This window comes from Ptychodera flava, chromosome 2 (genome assembly GCF_041260155.1).
Source record: "Ptychodera flava strain L36383 chromosome 2, AS_Pfla_20210202, whole genome shotgun sequence".
NCBI lineage: Eukaryota > Metazoa > Hemichordata > Enteropneusta > Ptychoderidae > Ptychodera > Ptychodera flava.
The window spans coordinates 40778445-40800080 of record NC_091929.1 but is presented as its reverse complement, the minus strand read 5'-3'; the positions used below and the strand labels follow the sequence as shown (position 1 = coordinate 40800080).

Here is a 21636-nt window from a genome sequence, read left to right as displayed (position 1 = left end):
CTTTATATTTTTTTCAAATTGGCACAGAGATTATGTTCATACTGCAACCAACTTTTTAATAATGCTTCTTTCGATTACTGACATATTCTCTGTCCTCGAGAAGCTAATATTTCACCGTATTCGTTGCTTGGTGTTGTCACTCGCTGCTTTTTGCGGTACTTTAGAATGTATTCAGTCACCCAAGATGAATTGTTCATAAGTTTAAGTATTTTACTTGTGTTGCAGTCTATGGAATGTTTGCTTTGCTTACCGGGAGTTGAACTTTGCTCGGATTCATCGCCTTGGTCCATTGCTTCCCCGCTATCAGTGTTGTCAGAACTCGCCTTCACATTTCGTCGCTTCAGCTTTTCGACCTCCTTCTTTAACAAATTTCGCTGTCCAATCGTTAGCCCAAGTGACTTTACGTCTTCCTCAGACAAGGTCTCTAGGGCCTCGGCAGTCGTAAGATCCTCTGTCTCCAATTTTTGGACTGTTGCCGGGGTAAGCTTGGCCTCTTTCCGCCATTTATTAAAGTCGAATGCCATCGCTATTTAAATTGTAGACATAGCACATAATCTAAGGCATCTATTAGATAATTGTATTCCTTGTTTGATTGGAATTGTTTTCTTCAGCCTATTTCAATAAACTGTAAAAGGTGTTAACTTGTTGACCTGTTACCGATAGTACACATTAATCCGCAAAATCTGCAAAAGAGGAAAACAACTAGAATAAGCTTGGCCACATTGAAATTGAACCGTTGTCTAGACTGCCATGCACACCGTGATTGATATCTTGGCAGAAAGCTAAGACCCTCTGAGAAAGATGGTTCGACTGCAATAATCTTATAGTTAGGTTACGTTCACAAAAATGGCCGATGGGATTCGAAAATTTTTGGGGTTGTAGAGGAGGCCCGGGGACTTGAAAATTTTGCTCTACCTATAAAGGGAGTTGAAAATTTGTTTGTTTCCTCTTGCGTTTTACATTTTCCTATTCCAAGTTTTTGTAGGTAATTCAATAAAAATGAAAACCATTTTTATGTCATACAATTGTTGTAATGTTTGTATTAGTTTAACAAAATCTAGAACCATTTTGTCACATTTCATGACTTTTATCTTGAAAAAAATCTAAACATGTATGATTTGTCTTTAAAAACAAGGTGTTGTGGGTCACACAGTACAATAAATTACCCACAATTCTCTTTTTATTTTTATCATCGAAGGTTACTTTTCTTATAACTTTTACAGTTTTGCATATAAACAAAAATGTGGAGCATCAGAATAATTGTTAAATAATATCTAGTTCAAGCACTTTTAAATATTTCAGTTGAAGTTTCCCAATAACCATTAAACAACCATAAAAGTCACATTCTGTAGGTACTACAAGTACCGTACTTTTAGGCAACAAGTTATGACAAACTGAAGGGGTAAGTCTCTGAGAAAACGCAGCATACAAATTTCTTTTGTCATTTCCATTGGATAAAAATAAATGTCGTTTTGTTTTATAAAACAGGTGCAACTAGTCTCCCTACTTTTCATCACATTATTCTGTATGGTTGAAGACACAATCAGTGGAAAATTTTACAAAAATGCTATTTCCTCTCTCAATCTTGCATAATTTTTCAAACCATTTAAAATGAGAATTGAAAAGAATGGTGTCCTTAATGAATGGTTTCAGAATTTTGACAACTGGCCTATGGATTTGTCTACACATGGGAGACATGGTAGACTTCACTGAGGAATCTCTGGGGATACAATTCATAGTGAATTATGGGAAATCTACTGTGGGTCAGTCAGGTAATTCTAAAATGTTTGTGTTGCTGTAGACTTGTGAGAATTGGATTCTTGTTTGTTCTGAGTTTATTATCTGACCCAACAGTAACTATTAATCATCAACTTTATATAATTTGCCTTATAGCAAGAAAAAACATCCCTGATCAACTAAAACGAAATGCAGGTCATATTCAAAGATATGACAAACAAGAAGCAAGGTACGTCATGCTTGCTTTCGGTTTCGTATTTAATATAAATCCATCCTTTTGTTTCCATCGTAGGTTTAGCAACATTAAAGATGAAACACTGTCTTTCAATTTTCTTGTTATAATTCTTTCAAACGGAAATGACCAACAAAGTCCCAGGGTAAAGCTGATTGTAGTTTTGGCTTTTTACCTTTGATCAAAGGTCAACCGGCACCGAATACGCATTCGGCCATTTTGTGCTCCTTCCTCGCCACGTCCTTTCGATGATATTTACATTCTACAGGTGGCAAGAAGAAAAGGGTGAGATATCCTTGTGTTCAGAATACGGCACATTGCGTAGTAAGAAAAGGTTATTGTGTTTAGCTGCTATGAATAAACGAATGAACGATCTGTTTGCAGAATATATCCTGGGTCATTAAGGACACCGCTGCTTAGCGTACTAAAGTTATGACCGATTGAGACCCCTCAAACTCCTTACAATTATTATCGTAGCTGCATAGTTTCCTGGCTTTAGAACACTTGGTTACTGTCCCTTTATTTAACCAAAAGAGTGAGGGCACACGATCAAATAATCTAGAGAAAACCCGGAGACAGACCGATAATTCATGCGCTGGTTACTGCTATCGGCATTTCATCAGCTGACATATCTACACAATAACATTTCGTGGAAATCAAACATGGCGGCCGTGCTTGTTGTTGACAACCTTCTTACAATCGCTAAGTGATATTTCAGCAAAGCGATTTGAGCTTTTGAAATAAAGTGTAGAATTGCTTCATACGGATACACTTGGCAAAAATTAAAAATGTCGTCAACTCTCACGACAAAAACGTGTTAGGAGGTAAGTCTTTGCACCGTTAATGGAGTCACCATACTATCACACGTCCGAAACATGTCAAATTAGATCCATATGATTCAAAAGCTTAGACAAGAGACAAAAATGGTGCTGGCTGAAGTTTGAAGCCACGAGAACAGAAACGTACTTACCAACTCAAAATGCTCGGTCCATGTATTTCTTCCTTAGCAGTATTTGTCATATAACAAATATGTGGGACTTTCCGTCCAGTTTTACGGCTATGAGTTTAAAGGTCACAAACATGCTGTAACCACTACTAGTTATTAGAGGAGGATTGAAACTGGTGTAATGGTCATGGCAAAGTCAACCATTACCTTTTCTTACCCTCTTATCTACTCTGTTTACTACTTATACGGATATGATTGTGAAACGACTATCTTTGTGCCTGAAAGGTCGTTTGCAATACAACATTCAGTTCCTATGGAGTCCACCATACTATCATTCATATATCATACGTCTGAAACCTGTCAAATTAGAACCATACGATTCCATTGCTTAGACAAGAGACAAGAATGGCGCTGGCTAAAGTTTTATGCCTCGAGAACAGAAACGTACCTACCAACTCAAAACGCTCTATCCATAACACCCTTCAGTAGCAGTATTTGTAATACTACATTAAAAGGGGGCACTTCCGTCCAGTCGTACAGCTATGAGTTGAAAGGTCACAAAACGTACTGACATTCACTTGTACCCACTACTAGTTATTATAGGAGGATTGAAACTGGTGTAATGGTCGTGGCAATGTCAACCATTACCTATTCTTACCCTAAAGTACTGTATTCATTACGTATGCGGAAATGACCTTGAAAGGTCATTTACAATACAATCTTTGTTTTATCCATCATAAACATGCGAACGCCAAATAACAGGATAGGGTACTCATAACCCACTACCCAATGGAGAAATAAGGAGTACAGTGCCTCGCTGAAAGGCACAACACCGTGCTAGAGTCTTGAACTCACCATCCTCTGACAGTGAGTCCGGTACCCTAACCACTGCCCCGCGGTTCCTACACATGGTAATGGATAGAAGTATGAATTTCGGGTACAGAATCATCCTTTGAGCTCCTTAAGCTGTAGCCATGGCTACCTTCTCAATAATGTTTATCTTTACGTTATTATAGTGTAAATGTTTGTCGTACTTCAAGAAATTCAAATCGAAATTACCGGTACCCAACATTTTAATGCAAATTATTTGTAGCACTGTCGACGCAATTGACAATAACGTGAAATATCAAAGCGATAAAGTTACAAAAACACTGGACACTCGTTTGTGTGTCAGCATACCCGATGTGCACACACATTTGCATTTAATATTTTGCAAACTTTAAAATCTATAGAATTGAGTGAAATATAAAACAAGGACGATTACTAAGAAGGGATTCATGTGAGTTTTCCAAAAGTTGTGATGCATGCGCTTAATTCGCGATAAGCTGACCGACGAAACTTCCAGCTCGCGCGCTTGAAATAAGTGCAGTGTCAACTTTTTGTGATCTCGCACGCCAGCCAAAGTACGCCGTCAAACACCCGAGCCAGCCAAATCGCAGCCCTACACTCAGAATGTTGCAAAAATGATCGAGTTTTGAGGAGGTTTCTGTTTTTTAGAAGATAAATGAACAAAAGCATGTTACACCAAAGAAAATGTGCTGATTTATTAAAATACGTTCTTATTACTTTGTTTGTCAATTCAACTATCAAAATAAAGCAGTATATCACCATATCAAACGTCTATCTTTTTTGCCATGATACATTTTCTCATTTTGTTTTCCGACACGATAAAGCTAGTTTCTCAGTCCATATCCGATAAACATGAATCTTCATGGCGTAAGTAGCTGTAAAATTTGATGTATTTCTTGTATTTCTCTTCAACTTTTTCAACTTTCTCTAGGGCTTCTTGCTCTTAATGCATACAGTGATATTGAAATTTCTGTTGTCTAACTTGTCAACAAAGCCTGTTTGTGTACATAATGCAATGTCTTTGTTCTAATAAATGAGTTTCATTCCGGACTAGATTCATCTGTCAGCCAGCCATTTTATAAGCAAAATATTGTTTTGCAAGGCTTATATCTTGTTTTTAAATATACATATAAATAAATGCATTTGTTTTACATAACATGAAATAATGAAAAAACCATCACCAAAAGTGTGAGCTATTGTTCCATTATGTAAATCTACGGAGAACAGATGATGAATATTAATTTTGTTCGTTTTATCTCCTTGTTTACACGGTTGTTCAGAATAACCTTTGGATTAATTCATTATTAGCAAAGCAAGTTTAAATGTTTTGATCACTATTTTGCTGTCTCTTTGTATAAAGTATCGTACGAAGATCGACAATCGATAATGCTTTGCCTCGCATGCCAGGTAATCGATGAGTCCTGTTTATTGTAAATATTGTAGTGTCATTGTATCACGTTCTTTTCTTTAACTAGTTAATATTCCATATTTCTATGCATGCATGCATATATATATATATATATATATATATATATATATATATATATATATATATATATATATATATTTTTATATATATTATATATATTCATCTGTCTGATGATTGCAGGAAGCATGAAAATTAAGAAACAGATACCATTACTTTGTACTTGAAGTAATTTTGTGTTATTATATATATATATATATATATATATATATATATATATATATATATATATATATATATATATATATATATGTGTAATACTGATATATATATATATATAATATATATATATATATATATATATATATATATATATATATATATATATATATATATATATATATATATATATTTGCTTTTATATATATTTGTCAGCCCATGGGATCTTTTTCTAAGTTAGTGAAAATGCTGTTATTTGCTATTTTTATAAAAGTGCCAAAGAATTATTAAATTGTATTGTTGCTTGTAATCGTGTATAGTATAACTTCACATTTTCATTTTGTTTCTGAACTTTTCATTTTAATAACAACGCAGTCGAATGAGATAAAATGTGTCTTTGAGCCTAAGTTTAGAAACAATTTCGTTGATTTATTTTGTAGTTTGGATACACTGTTTCACAAACACAATACCTTCATTCATGTGATCACATTATTTGTTTTCCATACCGAAACTATGCACTCGCTCCATAATGAGTGTTCCCGCATGAAATCCTGCGCTGCGCGCGCAATATGGTAATATTTGAGGTTTTTCTGTTTCTATCGTGCATCTACTGTATAGTGCTATTGGTTGATTTATTGGAGGCACTTCCTGGTTCATTGACATTAAAACATTGACAGTAGAATAGTGTGATTAAATCCACCAATAACAGGCGATTATTTCACCAAGCTCATGCGAGTACACCGATCAACAGTAAGGCATGGTTCAAGTCAAAATACATTTGCAGAAATACTGCAATATGTGTAAACGTGTTTTTTTCTGCCCTTGAATATCAAGTAACAGTCTAAATTGACAGGGCTTTGTGACACGGGCCGAATTGGCGAGTATGTCGGGTACTTCACATTAATAATCAACCATCTGTTCAATATTAAATCCTTATTCATTCATTATACACAACATCTGCGGATATACAGATATGCAAATAGTTCAGCCGTTGCATTTTTCAGTCACTTTCATCACACTTAAATTTATTTCAGTCGTCGTCAGAAAGCTCTTCGTGGGATAATTTTTTGTTATCGAAGTTATATTCTACATGACCATTCAAAAGGGTTAAGTCTTCTTGGCCAAACTGACTGAAACTGACTCATGTTAGCGCTAGGATTGACAGAATATAGGGAAAGCCCGTATAATTGTTAGTAACCATTTGGACGAATCTGTACTGTAATGTGAAATACCACATGATTACATACAGTGTATTTAAGAGATATGTAAACAAACTACAGTTACCCATGCACGATTCAAATTCCAGCGATAGCCTTTGCAATGGACACTTTCAACCCTGTAAAGGGTCACAACCTTTGACTTTTTGAACGCAATAAACCGAAGAAAAAAAGTAAATCTCCGAATAGCACTGATCGCAATAAATAAGATCGCTCGTAAAACGTTGGATGCTGCGAACATAAATTGGGACATATTTTATGGCAGTCATTTATGAATATTTTGGCGGGATCGCGTGCTATTAAATTTTGAAAGTTGGACCATAACATAGTGGTAATAAATTGCCACTATCGCTCTCCTTGTCGGCTTTATTTCTTAAATCGCATAAGATTCAATACTATAACGCAGCCTTGGTCTCTTGAAAGCAAAATTTCACAGCGCAAACGCAGTAACATCTGAACATGACATACATTCTCAGATCAAACTGTCTGACATAACGTTGTCGTCGGTAGCAACATGTAGGTCAGCTGATTCATACAATAAACTGAACCAAGTCCTCGTCCTTCGGCTCGCAAATTGTCACCATCAATGTCTGGATTACTTTGCCCGAACTTTAAGTATTTTAAATGACCATGGAATTAGGACTAGTTTGCATTGACAATGCCTTAACTTACCGCAGCGGTCTCCAGTTTTGAGTAAGTTCCAATTTTCGAGGGTAAACTTATCAGTTTAAATTGATTTAGAAAAATGGATACCCAACAGACCTTTATAACTTTACAAGGTCATATTTTTCTGTATGGATTCAGACTGTTTATATTTTCGTTTCACAAGACACTGCTCTAACAGGTTGGTAAAGCATTCTAAAACTTCACGCAACGTATGTACAGCGCCACCATTAGTCTGAAGAAATGTTGATGTAGTAGCTACGTTTTCTAAACGAAATGTGATTTGTTTGTATTTTTGAAGTGCTTGATGTCAAGATAAAACGAACATTATTTTTCAAGATAAACGGCTAATTTTTAAACTCCAACAAGACAGTATGATGTGGCATGAATGTAACCTCGCTCGCTACACAGTCTACCTAACTGTCCGTCTGTCTGTCTATCTGTCTGTCCCTCAGTTGCATGTCTGTATATCAATCTTTGTTATTATTAATTGGGCCTCAGCTCAATTAATACTTAAGTTATTTTCGGGGGATGTGATTAAACAGGTAAAATTATTCTGCGTTGAGAGCAATCGTGGCCCCTTAAATGTCTGTCTGTGTAATCATTGGATAAAATCGACCATTAGATGTCGTGTTATCGGCCTTTGGTATTTTGACTCCTTTTGTGGATAAAAATACCCAATTGCCAAGAAATGCCATTCTCTTCGTGTGATCATATGGATGCCCTTCAGCTTACTTCTGATCGTAGGCGACACTATGTTGACTTTGCTTTATTTGTGACCGGGTTCGAAGAACGTTTTTCGATTTAATGCCATACCAACGGGGAAACAAAAATCGAAATCTTAGCTGACTAGTGCATTTCTACCAATATTTATATTTTTATGAGATTTTTTCTTCATCGAAATGAACCACATCGATTTCTTTACATATCTGCGAAAATCGAAAATTGTACTCCGAGCACGCCGAGATGAGAGAAAAATGAGTTGTCCACTGGCAGGACGTGATCTGAACGTCAGAGAAAACGGAATCTCAGAAAGATGGACATATGGAAAGGGTACTGTAAATAACCTGTCATGATCTACTTTATATTCTTAAACTTGATTTCAAAATCAGCATCGGTCAAAGAGACACAAATCATCCAAAGTTGAACACATTGGCCTCATACATTTCACAATAGGGTGCAGTGCACGACAAAGGGACCCACTGTGAAATTTATGAAAGTCAGATGAACGATTAAAAAATAATGTACATTACTTAACCTGTCTACAATAAGCATTTACATGTCGGTGCTCGGAAAACGCGATGTAAAAAACAACACATGTGACCATAGACAGATTACCCTTTCTCTCACAAAGAGGTGACCTCAGTAAGTATACCGTTGTTTTCGCAATTATGATGATGATTTCCATCTAGCAGCCATTAAATTTGTACCGACAAGTACATTAACGTGTACAGAAGGTAAACTTTATATCGTAAGGTGTCATTGTTCAAAATGAGAATCTTGCACGTCACTGCATTGCTTGAATCGCTCAAACGAAAGTTGTAAATCGCAAGTACAAAAATTTATCGGCCTCCGTCATCCATGTCTCCACCCTTCTCTAAACACGCCCGAGTTTTGTAGCAAATGTTGGTCGGGAATTGGTTCAAAGAGTTGTCATGGTGTACAGTAAACGGTTTGTATGGATAGCATTCATGCGCAACCATCTCCATTTATACAGGGAGAAAGCTTCAAAATTTGTTTCATTGTATCTTTATTAAGATCACTGTGTGCATATTGAGGAAAACATCTCACACTGATACGTCAATCGTCCGCTGAAGACATCGACAAGTAGTCGCTCTATTTTGGCCGCTACTCAGTGTAAATAATCTATCAGCGAAGCCAAATTTTGGTCTTCATGTCCCGATTTTGGGTGAATCATTTTATCTTATGATTCTCTTAGCCGTGTTTTAACGCCAATTGCGCAAACGACAGTACAACATTATAGCGTATATCGTAGTTTGCTGTTTTTGTTTCATCATTTTGATTTTAACTCTTACAGACTTCGAAAATTTTGCGAACTCAAATACCTTTAAGGACTTCTTTTCGACACTATTTGTTCGGTCCAGCACATGATCTCTTCTGTAACAGCCTGCCGATCATTAAAATTCTCAAGATAAAGAGTAAATAAACAAACTTGGTCTTCCTTTCTACTCTCTCGACTGCGAGATTAAATATAGAGGCTATCTATTCTTTTGCACTCTAATTTCACGATGCCAGTTTTTGGACATTTTCAAAAACAGCTGCTCGATGAAAGAGCACAGAGCGTCAAAGCAGTGAGATTGTAACAGCAGGTGTGGGATGATTGTATTGAACGCAAATGATAAAAATCCATACAAATATTTCAAAAATATGATTCTGTATTGACTAAATGACTCATTATCAGATTGAGGAGGCTTAAACAATCCGACTCACTTTCCGAATCTCTTGGCAAACTGTAATTGATCTAAGTGACTGGCAACTGATGCAGTGAATCGATAACATACAAGTCACGTGACTCATTTTGCAATGATCTGTGTCAAGGTAGTCTGCACCTCGACAGTGAACGACTTCAACTTTTGCTAAAACGATCATTCAATCTTTCAAACTTTCAATCATTATCTTACCAAATCACAAACAAAAATCTGAGACAATCGTGTAAACTTTGATAGCAGAGAAGCAAATTACATTAAATTTATCGATATTTGAAAATCGTTGTGTTAACTGTATGTGGAAATATACAATTTTCTATTTTCGAAATAGTAAGACGGCGAAAATTTTCTTACTCCAAGAGCTTTAAAATGAGACCCGAGAAAAGGTAGATGAGAAATGTACCGAAAACATTGGAGAGCCCAAACAAGTGTCCCCGAGGCGCATTCTACCAGTATGCAACGGGATCTGGAGTGATTAAAATCTTTAGAAATATCTCCCAGCTTATTTGGTAAAGGAGGAACGTTAAACATTACTCATTTTCAAGGCACATACATATTTCAAATCGAAACAACTTAGTTGAGGTAGAACCAAGCCCATAAGTGCTTAGTTTCAACACTCTCCTTCCAATCCAATCAGGCCCCACGGATGTGGTGGAACCATAGGCGACGGACGCTTATAGTTACTGCATTATCTTGAACTTCGATTGATGAGTACTCTTCCTGTAAAATCGGCTTTATCCAAGCCTGAATAGAACTAATCAAGAACGTTCGAAAACGCGATTTGATTGTTTATATACATACGTTGTGCCACCGCTCATCAATTTCATTTGTGTTTCAAGATAGTCCTTCCCTAAATTGAAATATTTTAGGTTTTGGCGATTTTACTTACCTTGTGTGATTTGGAGTATTTTTTTTGGTCATATAAATGTCTTTGTCTACTAAACCGTCATACTGTTACAATTTTGCAAGGCATGCCTACGATTTGCTTTTTTTCTTTCGACATTGTTTTTGAAAACAATCTGCCAATTTTCTGTCACAGCGTCTTTACTTTGTGCAAATTTTCCTGTAAATATGCATGCATCTTTTCATTTAAATACAATTTAAATTCTTCCTCATCCAAGATCTGTCAGTTTTAGGAAGATTCGGATTTCTACCAGTGATCATTATACATTATTGCAAAAAACCCCGACTCCTTTGTAACTAATGACCATTGGCTTTTCCACTTAGCTTTTTCTCAGCTCTCTGGACCTTGTACAGCGAATAGGAAAACGTTTGTTTGAAATCGGGAGAAACACGTTTTGTATGTATATATCCGGTGTAAGCTAATCCAAATGTACACATCAAGTGTCACGACGCGTCGTCAGTTTACGCAATGTGACGTACACAATTTCGTCGTGATGCTTTTAAGGTATACCTACTGTCTCAAGATGTCATAGATTTAATTCATTTTCTGTTGATATAATTTCAAGGGATTCAGGCTGTGTCGCTATTGTCCTGATATTAGAAAGTTAATCGGCCACGTTTACATATTTGATGTACAGTTGGCGTCCAACACACGTGAACAACATGCAACAAAATTGCAGACTTACAAAGAACTGATTTACTGCTGACCACGGTTGATTAACTTCATGTTTAGGGGAGTCTTAGCGTAAGTGTGATGGTGGATAAAAACCAAAGTCAGCCTCGATTTTGCAGACATCATCAGTAATCATTGAATGGGATTTGAAACCATTTCGTCTTGCACTCCGATCGAAAGGATGCTTGGCAAGCGCATGACATTAGACTTGCCATCCACAAAAATAGAAAGAATGGATGTTGAATGGAAGTGTGTTGACGAACTTAATAAATAATTTTTGACGGAAGTTCATCCGGAATAAAAGTTTCTGTGCAATCCAGCCTGTTCTTATTCACAAATTTCAAAAATTACACCATCAAATTGCCGTTTTTGTCGTCTGACATATTTATCAGAAGTTCGAGCTGTTCACCAATTATTTCAAAAAACGCCAAAGGCGTAAGATTTATAATTAGATTTATAAAAGGATTACAGTCGTAAATTAAGTTTTCACAAGTACTTTTAATATCATGCCAAATAAATTCTCTCCGGAACGGTTATAATGTAATATGCGTCCATTTGTTACATCTATTGCGTGGCTTCCTAAGCGTGGGATTTATAGCTTAGTATGGACCCGTTACCTAGGTAACATAACGTTATTTGGTTTATTTTCAGCAGAATGGTTTGCACTGTCGTTAAAATTGGATAATCATTAACATGGTTATAGGGAAGACAGAATGGCAAGTCTGTGTCGTAATCGTTCCAACCTTTAATTGTACAGGAAATAAAAGTTTGAATCACTCATTGTCCCTGATTCGGATCTGCTCCAAGCTTTTATACTAATGTAATACAAATGATGTCACACATAAGTTATATTTAACTCCATTATCCAAGCTTCTCCTATAATTCTCTAATTACCCATTTAACATGTGTTACACAAGGCTGTGGAATGAAATCTGATTTTACATGTTCAGTGGATGATAGAAAAATTTGAATACGCCCTCTGCTGCAATTCGTCGCCCGTACTTTTTATAATGATTGTCTTGTTGCTAAAGCGAGAGCATTATACCAATTTAAAATCGTAAGATTAACATCAAATGAATCTTTTTTAAATGTGAAGTAATTTTTTTAACTTTTGGTACGCGTATTTTTGTTCTTTGCACCATTACCGATTCAGGACACATCGCTGTTTGCTCGTTACCACTTATTTAAAATTCACCCTTTACACAAGCCTGTCTTTGGGAAGCCAGTAAATTATCATAGGAGACAAGCTGGGTTCTGTATAGAAATAGACTTCATGAAATCAATCTAAACAGTCACGTTTGTAGGCAGTAAACGCGCCAGTACATAGAGGAATGCACAAAAAGTACCTGACACGTAATTCTGTCATTACAAACGGCAAGCGAGGATTTGTGGCTGAAGGTATAAGACCACAGGGGTGAAAATTAGCATATTTGGTGGGAAATCGTGACATGATTGTTTTTCTCTCTCTCCTTCCTAAAAATTGCTCATTTTAACCACAAAGGTCTAATACCCGTTAATACCGACATTATTTACTAGAAGTGGTCAATTTTAACCATGCCACAGCCAATTAAAAGGAGCTTTCTCCATGGCAACGTCTCTAGTTGAGAATAGAAACACCGGCTACAGCCAATCACAGGGCTAGATTCAAGCAAAGCATACCATATTTATGACTATTCAATGCGCGACCCTGATCGAAATCGCTTTGAGGAAGAGCTGATACAGAGAATCGGAAATCATTTATTCAAATGGAATCATGGATATCTTCTGTTCAAGTCTTGTAACTCTCTTATCTTCATCGGTTACAGCTCAAACTGAACCATTTGGTTCAGGAGAAACGCATTTTCAAAATTACTTAGAAACAACGCTAAAAAATTGCATTGAACAAACAAAATTCCCACCGAAGTAAATGAGACAGCGAATTTAGCGAAATAGTAATTGTTGCGTGTTTTGACTTTAAGAAGAAAAAAAAAAAAAAAAAAAAAAAAAAGTTTCCATTTATGTCATATGTATTTAACTCAGGACAGATTATTTTGTAGTGATGATGTGTATTTCTGAGGGCTCTGATGTAAATTACAATTAGTTTGTAAATCAGACTACTCTCTTTAAATAAAGTGTAAATAAAATAAATGAATAGATAAACTCGATCTACCCTGGAAAAAACCGCCGACCCTGGACATTTTTTAGCATTTTAGGAAACATTTTGGTAAATTCTCTAAAATTTGCTATATTTTATGGTTCTCAGCCAACAAAACTAAAAATGTAAATAACTTTCTCCGCTCTGGCTTTCCTCCAAATTTCGGAGGTGTGTTACGGGAAACAAAAAATATTTTTACTCGGCCCTAGCCTTTGATTGCTCTCTGCTCATCCAAATCGATCTTGTTGCGAGTTTGTATTCACGAAACAGACAGTGTATGCATACGATCAAAATTACATGTGTCGGATTGACCGTTTCTTGCGTTCATCGAAAGATGTCAATAAATATGTCATCACGTGGTCTCCGAATGATTGGGTCGCGTCCCTGCGGGAATCTCGTGACAGCAATATCAAACGTTGCCATAGGTATCTGTGTGTGATGCCGTGAATATGCGGTTCAAATTTTCATAATACACAGTTTGAAAAAATAAAAAGACTTTGTTTGAAATTATGCGGCGCTGATGTTATTCGAATATGTGTTAAATGCAGGACTCGGGGGGGGGGGGTTAACCTAGACATGCGCGTTAGAATGATATAGCTATCGCAGTGGCCTAGCGACATTACAAACATTATGTTCAATTTCCGCCGTTTCTGCCTAGGCGACAACAAACATACCACAGAGGATAAACCCATCGTCACAATCAGCTTTAACCCTTTCACCCCCAGTTCCCTGTATACAGGTCCAACTTTACCATAGAAAACAATGGATTTGGGACAAACCATGGTGGTGAAAGGGTTAATTGTCTGACCTCAAGAAGAAAACGATTGATCAAGATACACGTGCACGCCTTACTCACATCCTGAGAGCATGCGTAAAATGTCGAGTAACCAAGGCAACTGTTTCGCTAAACAACGGACGCTTACATCGTAAGCTATAAAACGCTGGAGTTACAAGCTGTCGTTATATAGCATGATATTAAAATGTTTATTCCTGTCGACATTTTGTAAATTGGTTGAACATACTAGCCGTTGTTTGCTTCGTGTACGTCATATCTACATAGAATTTACAGCCCATGTAGTTGTGATACATTAATGTCTCTTGTTCTTTTAAAATTAATAACCCATAAAAAAATTGATGTCAATTTTATGGAAAGTTGAAAAAAATGCTTGACAACAGTGCCCTTAGGAGATAGAATTTTATTAGCTGACTTTGTTGTAAATGATAGCCAGATAAGGAGTCAACATTAAAATAATCAGAATAACCTTCAGTGATGCCGGGGGAATGCAGACAAACAACAATTCACATATGAATTCAGAACCAGCATCTGCCTTGGAATGAGAGCATTCCTGACGAATTCACAAAGATTCACAATCCCAACAAAGACGACTAATCACAAATCATTTCTCAAGGACACGTGATGGCGACAGATTCATTCCATTCACTAAAGATTCAATCAATTAACCCCCTGTAACTTAATTTTTCAAGAATACTTCATTGAGTCTCGTATCTCTTTCCAACCATTTCCACTACCTCTCTTTGGAAAAGTCGGGCTATTCAGAGGTTTTCCCGTGATTGAGGAAATTGTAAATTTCAAGGCCTCATCTGCCAACCGCAAGAATCGCGCACCACAAAGGTCATCTCATATTGCATACTTAAAACATTTTTTTCTAAGTTTATTGTCACTTTCTATTGACTTTCTCCAACAACTTAAGAAAAAGTAATAATCTCTATGCGGGGCCAATGTTAGATATTTAAAGTTCTTGTTTCACATTTATATTATGACGACTACTATCATAGAATAACAAACTTTTTTTTCTGGCAATTTGCAAACACGAACTCCTTCCACTGTAGCAACGTTCAGCCCGAGTAACCGTAATTGTTTCATATTCAATATGTAATTTTCTCAACGCTTGGAAATATCTGCTGATTCTTAAGAACCGTGAATTCGATTTTTCAATTCAAGTTTTGGATGTATAGCAAGCGCTTCAATTACTAATGACGAGCTTTGCCAGGAAATGATAATCATTAAACGATGATCAATAGACAATATATAATAAACAAACAAATATGTAAGGGCTCTATGTACTGTCAAATATTGGGTATATCAACATGCTTAAGGTAATATGCGCTTCGAAAGTGAAAGACTTAAACTTTTGCTCAAACTTTCCTCAATGAAACTTTCGACCATTCTCTTACCAAAGCAAGAATAAAAATCAGGGGTCACCGTGCAAACTTTGGTACTAGAGAGACAAATTACCTGAGATTTCCCGACATTTGAAATTCAAAATGGCCGCCATCCCTGTGTTAACTCTATGGGGAAAAATAAAATTTTCGATTTTCGAAAAACTAAGACGGTAAAAACTTTTCTTTCATTGATAGGTTCAAAATGAGCCCTCACAAGTGGTAGATCAGAAAAGAATTGATAAAATTTGAAAGCTCGAATTTCTGTCCCCGAGGCGCGTTCTACCTAGTACATTAAGAAACTGCTGGGACAAGCGACTGAAAATGACAAAGGTGACAATCACTAAGACTTGAAACTGTCTGCCTTAGGTTGCCACTCCAATAAACCAGAAAAATACCTGGCTTGTATTTTAAAGGCGGAATCTTGAACAGAATTATTAGAGTTAAATCCTATTTTGCGACAAGTCTCAGTGTCCATGTAAACTGGTTTTCGGATGTGAGAATATTTTGCAACGGATTCATAAAGGTCTTGACAGTAAACGCACAGTAGATTTGAAACACGTTTGACGCCGCCAAGCGCGATCAAATCACCAATCTGTCTGATTCCGCGATTCGCTCTCCTGTGCAGTCGTCAAAACAGGCGACGAATTCGATGAATGATGATGTTCAATCATTTCTCACTTTATTGTCAAAGCTATCGTATCAATTTAATTTAGCAAATAGGGATCACATGTTTACTTTCGCTGAACAGAGGTCATTGAATAATACGAGTCTTCTGATAATGAACATTGGATTGTGTGAATCGTTAGTTCATCTGATAGGAACTGAACGTTACAACAGACGAAACAGAAATATTTACAACTGATTTTAAATAAATACAAATAGAAATAATGCTAGAATTTGTTCGTCTTGATCTTCAATGTACAGCATTCGAATTCTTAACAATTTTGGAAATTGTTCCTATATTTTTTGTGTTGCGCCTAAAATACGCGGATGGTTGCACAATTCTAAAATGAAAATTCGAACTTTGAGCCTGGTTTATCGAATCGAAATGCAGTTTGTGTCATGATCTAGACGTTTGCAATCGAAGCAAAGTCTTTTCTTCGCAGTTTAACGTTGAACTCCTGAACTTAACATCTAATATTATATTCCTCTGATTCTACCGAATTCAGATTCTACATTTCTTGTTTACTTGACAAGCATCTCTTTTTCTGAAATGTGGTTGCCATGGAGAATGTCGCATAGTAGTTCAGTGGCAGTGAATTTATTACTTGACTGCCGGGTTTAGCTTAATGGCTCAAGAGATCAAAGCATCATCAAACGATTGTAGTATCTTCATAATTTAAAGCGGACAATTAAAAATATTTATTGACTAGTATATGTTAAAAGGAAAGGCAAATGACGTGTAAATGATAAGATATTATCAACATATAGTAAATATGCTATCCTGTGGCTGTGTGTAACATGTGCATATATCAGACGATGTTTTTATACGGGATAAAATATATATCTAGCTTATTGTGAACGGGGCCAAACGAGAAAATAAACGTTTTTCGGCGTTTCCGCAACTGGAGAAATGCCCCAAAAAGGTACTACTGTAGAATGACCCCATATCCATCCCCTATCTCGTGGCGGAAAGTAAACACTCTATACAAACACTGAGTCTCGTGCTTATGCTCACATTTTGGACCAGCAAGTTGTGCCATCGCGGGCAAAACTCAATTATATTATTTCGCTGTATGTCAAAAATGAGGGTGGAAAAATATCACAAGCTATTGCTGTGGTTTTAGCAATAATGCTATGACGTCATTTCCCGAACGGGTAAACAACCATATTTTATGATTTATATATATTGCAGTGCTCTGTCAACCGAAAACGTTGCACTATTTTATCACCTAGGACAGTGTTGCATGACAAAGGTTGAACATTTCAGGGAAAGGAAAGGACATTATTGCAATTTCACTCACGTATACCTTTCTGTAAAGACATTTGAAAACGAAATATTTGCTTAGTTGTATCAAAGCGTCCTGAATGATTTCACGATCACACGATCAGTTATTTTCTATTTCCGAGACCTCGACGATCTTGATGGGTGCCACACTTTGCTCACGGCCCATGTCAGTTGATCTCGTGTACAGAGAGGTGGTTCGCGTGCTTGTACGCTCAAGAAACTGATAGAAATCCTCCCCTTCGCCAATTTGCTCTTCGGCGTCGCTTGTCGCGTTCTCCCTGCACCGACTGCAGTTTCTGAAAGTCTTAATCAGTTCTTGGCGTAGTAGTTTGTTTAGCCACCCGTACACGTACGGGTTGACAGCAAAGGAGCAATATGCTATCCACGTAGTGACACGCTCCCAGATCAATGCATCGCCTATTTGCCTGTAAATGATGCCATGGATGTTTACGGCAAAATACGGTGACCAGAGAAGCAGAAATGTACCAACAATCAAAAGTAAAGTCTTCAATGCTTTGAACTCCCCATTAAATGGACGGCAGCAGTGCGGTTTCGCATCGGCGTGGATGTTCTCATTCGCCGTTGAGTTGGTGGTCCTATCTTCGCTGAAGCGGACTCCACGTTCTTGTCTGTTCTCTGTGCCTGTGCTTTCCTCTGCTGATTGCCCTGCTTCAATGTTTACTGCGGGCAGTGGGCCTACCTGTCTGGCCGCTTTGCGCGCAACTCTGAATATACCACAGTACATGAAAATGACGATTAAAGCCGGCAGAGCGAAACAGAGAACCCCGATCATCGCCACGTAAAATATATGGTATCCTTCTTTGTTCCAGCTAAAGGAGCAATGTGCCCTGTTTGGGTTGAAATAGAACTCATTCCAGCCTAGCAGAGGAGCCATCGAGAGCGCCCCGCCTTGCACCCAGATACATCCAATGCAGATCACAACTCGCGGGAGTGTCATCTTCGCCGCGTACACCATTGGCTTCGCGATGCTGAAATACCGATCAATGCTGATCACGCCTAAGGTGGATATCGAAGTGAACGCACAGAAAGCGTTGAAAAACCCATAACATGGCAAAACGTGTTGCCAAATACCCATCTGCCCAGAGCAACCGTTGCTATGGACACGGGGAGAACGAGGGTGGCAGCCAGCAGGTCGACCAGACACAAGTTCAGAACGAAAAGATGCGATAAGGAACGCAGCTGAGGTGTTCTGATGATGATAAACATGACCGAGGCATTTCCACAAATCGCTGCCAAGTCTATGATGATCATGACGATGAGTTGTCCGAGTAGCGCGCCGTTTAGCCCCTTTTCAGGCGCTGTAGTGTTGACGTCCATCAGAATTGATTGACTTTGGTTTCTCAGCAACGCATCCATGATTTACCTGGATATTGAGATGAACGCACGTTCACAAGGTTTGAACTCTCAGCTCCCTTTCGTTGGACCGAATTCTATCTTGCCATCTGAAAGATACTAGAATTAAAACTCAAGTCCAAATCTTCACAGGGAAACGGCTGTGTATCGTACGAGTGCTCCCGAACGACCGCTTCATCAATCTGCAAGCGAGGAGTGTTTTCCCCGCATATAGGCACACAATACGCATGCGTCATTTCCATGACGTCAACAGTAGGAGCCGCGGAGAAAGTGCTCAAAATGATACCCGTCCGATCCCGTAAAATTCTGTTTTGGCTTCTTGCTACCTACGCATGACATTGATAGTTATCATAATCAGGCAGAGAGAAGTCAAGTTAAGCTATAACTAGTAAATATTTATCTGTGACCTTCGAGGTCGCCTGAAACACTTGCCTTCACGCCGCAGATGCCGTGATTCTCACACCTTAATAGTGATGTAAATTTAAACGGCACCATTGTAATTGCGCAGGCAAATTACATTGTCAGAACTTAGATAAAACCTCCATATTTAATTTGAGTTCTTTTTGTGGACAGGTATAACAATTACATAAACGATATTTGTTTAATCAAATATTGGCAAATATTTCGTATCGCTACCTGTTAATGATTACAATTCATACATTCGTATTTAATTTGCCCTGTTCGATAAGTAATTTCCGTATACAGATTGCGGACATTGACGTGTTCCAAAACAGCATGTCTGAAAAGTCAAACTCTTTGATTATATTTAGCCTTTTGGGCGAGATATCATCCTAAATGGTTGTTGACGTGCATTGCCAGATGTAAGAAAGACATGGTCGCTCACGTTGACATTGATACGCCCACATATTACACAGCGTATTTTACGAAAAGTATAGTTTACATTCAGACCCAGGTTAGTGCTTACTGTGATCTCAAGTTCGGTGATTTCGTCAAAGATCAGTGTGCCCACTTGGAGGGGTATGATATGCAGTAGAATTCGTCGTAGGCATTCTTCACGCATTGTAATTCAATAGAGTAAGTAGGGCATCTACAAAATCCCACGCAGAGGGGAATGAGAGAAGACGAGAGTAAAACGCCTCGGGTGACATCACTTTCTATCTAGCAGTGCTGACATCAGTGTGGACACAGAATCTACGTATTGTGGGCAGACATGAATTGATACAAAATTGAGACAGTGCGCATTCACATGGGGTTTAATGAAAAGCGTCTCCATGACAACAGTCATTCTGATACGTCTTTCCGTCAGAGTGTCCTATTGTCACGGGATGTTGTCGTGCATTGGTAAGATGAATTGAAGCACGGATCTAAAAGCGAGGTCGACTGAAGTGAATAATCATACTTGTATATGAATAATCATACTTATAAGATGTCACATGGTAATTCTTTGCAGGACAGAACAAGAACAGGACAAGTCACATTGACAAGAACATAGAATAGGTAGCTGCCCTTGAGGCCCGGTTACAGGCTATTGGTCTGACGAACTATAATGTCAACGCGTACGTATGTACTCACTTACGTATATAAGCACATACATACTTACGTACGTATGTATCTATGTATGCATGCATGCATGTATGTATGTATGTATGTATGTATGTATGTATGTATGTATGTATGTATGTATGTATGTATGTATGTATGTATGTATGTATGTATGTGTGTGTGTGTGTGTGTGTGTGTGTGTGTGTGTGTGTGTGTGTGTATGTATGTTATGTATGTATGTATGTATGTATGTATGTATGTATGTATGTATGTATGTATGTATGTATGTATGTATGTATGTATGTATGTATGTATGGATGGATGGATGGATGGATGGATTGATGGATGAATGGAGGGATGAGGGATAAGGGTACATTTATATGTCTGTTTAGAGGTCTGTTTATAGATAATTTATAGATATTGATAGATTGACAGATAGATAGATGGATAGATTTTCCAAATTCCCTTTATGCTCAGTAGTTTAGAAATACTCCGTTCTAGAAATCGACAGATTGTTCTTTGAAAATAAATTGTCAAACATCAAATTTGATCGAATTGCAGAAACCTCAGCACAGAGCACAGGTGTCAACCGGCATTACAAATTTCAATGTCAAACATTTTGACAGAGCACCGACGCTTTTGTCCGTATTCAATAAGACAGCTATCACAGAAAGACAAAAGCAACTGTTTTAACGGTTTGTGGCAGTATATTTTGTACGCTTTTGAACATTAGTGAGGGATTTTATTACCCACATTTTTAATTTTGTACATAGCAAATTGCCATTTCAGACTTCATTACTATGATTGTCTGATAATACAAATAATCTTTGTCTCGGTTTCGCATAGGTTACAATAGATTGGATAGTTCAAAATACTTATTTATCGATCTAAAGCATGGTTAATCGAGATCTTTATTAATCTGTATTATTGTCTGACCGGCCGTCTGACTAAGTATATCTGCTGGTCTCAGATTTATCGATATATTAATAATGCGACCCTTAACAAAGAAGCTTGACCTCAATTTACGCAGCTCCTGAAGCGAAAATCACACACACTATTAAAAGAATAAATATCATTATTCAGGAATTTTATGCATTTTGTACATGAACTTGGGATTACTTGTTTCTTATCGTTAAAATGCTATCGAAGTTACATCAATTTAGATGTGATTCCAGCATAGT

General features: G+C 37.3%; 1 protein-coding gene across 1 annotated transcript; it reads right to left on the bottom strand.

Annotated features, from left to right (window-relative positions):
• Positions 1–17678: 17678 nt before the first annotated feature.
• LOC139150285 (G-protein coupled receptor 61-like) lies at positions 17679–18536 on the bottom strand. Its single transcript, XM_070722574.1, has one exon. The coding sequence runs from the start codon at positions 18534–18536 to the stop codon at positions 17679–17681; it is 858 nt and encodes a 285-aa protein (XP_070578675.1).
• Between the last annotated feature and the right edge of the window lie 3100 nt (positions 18537–21636).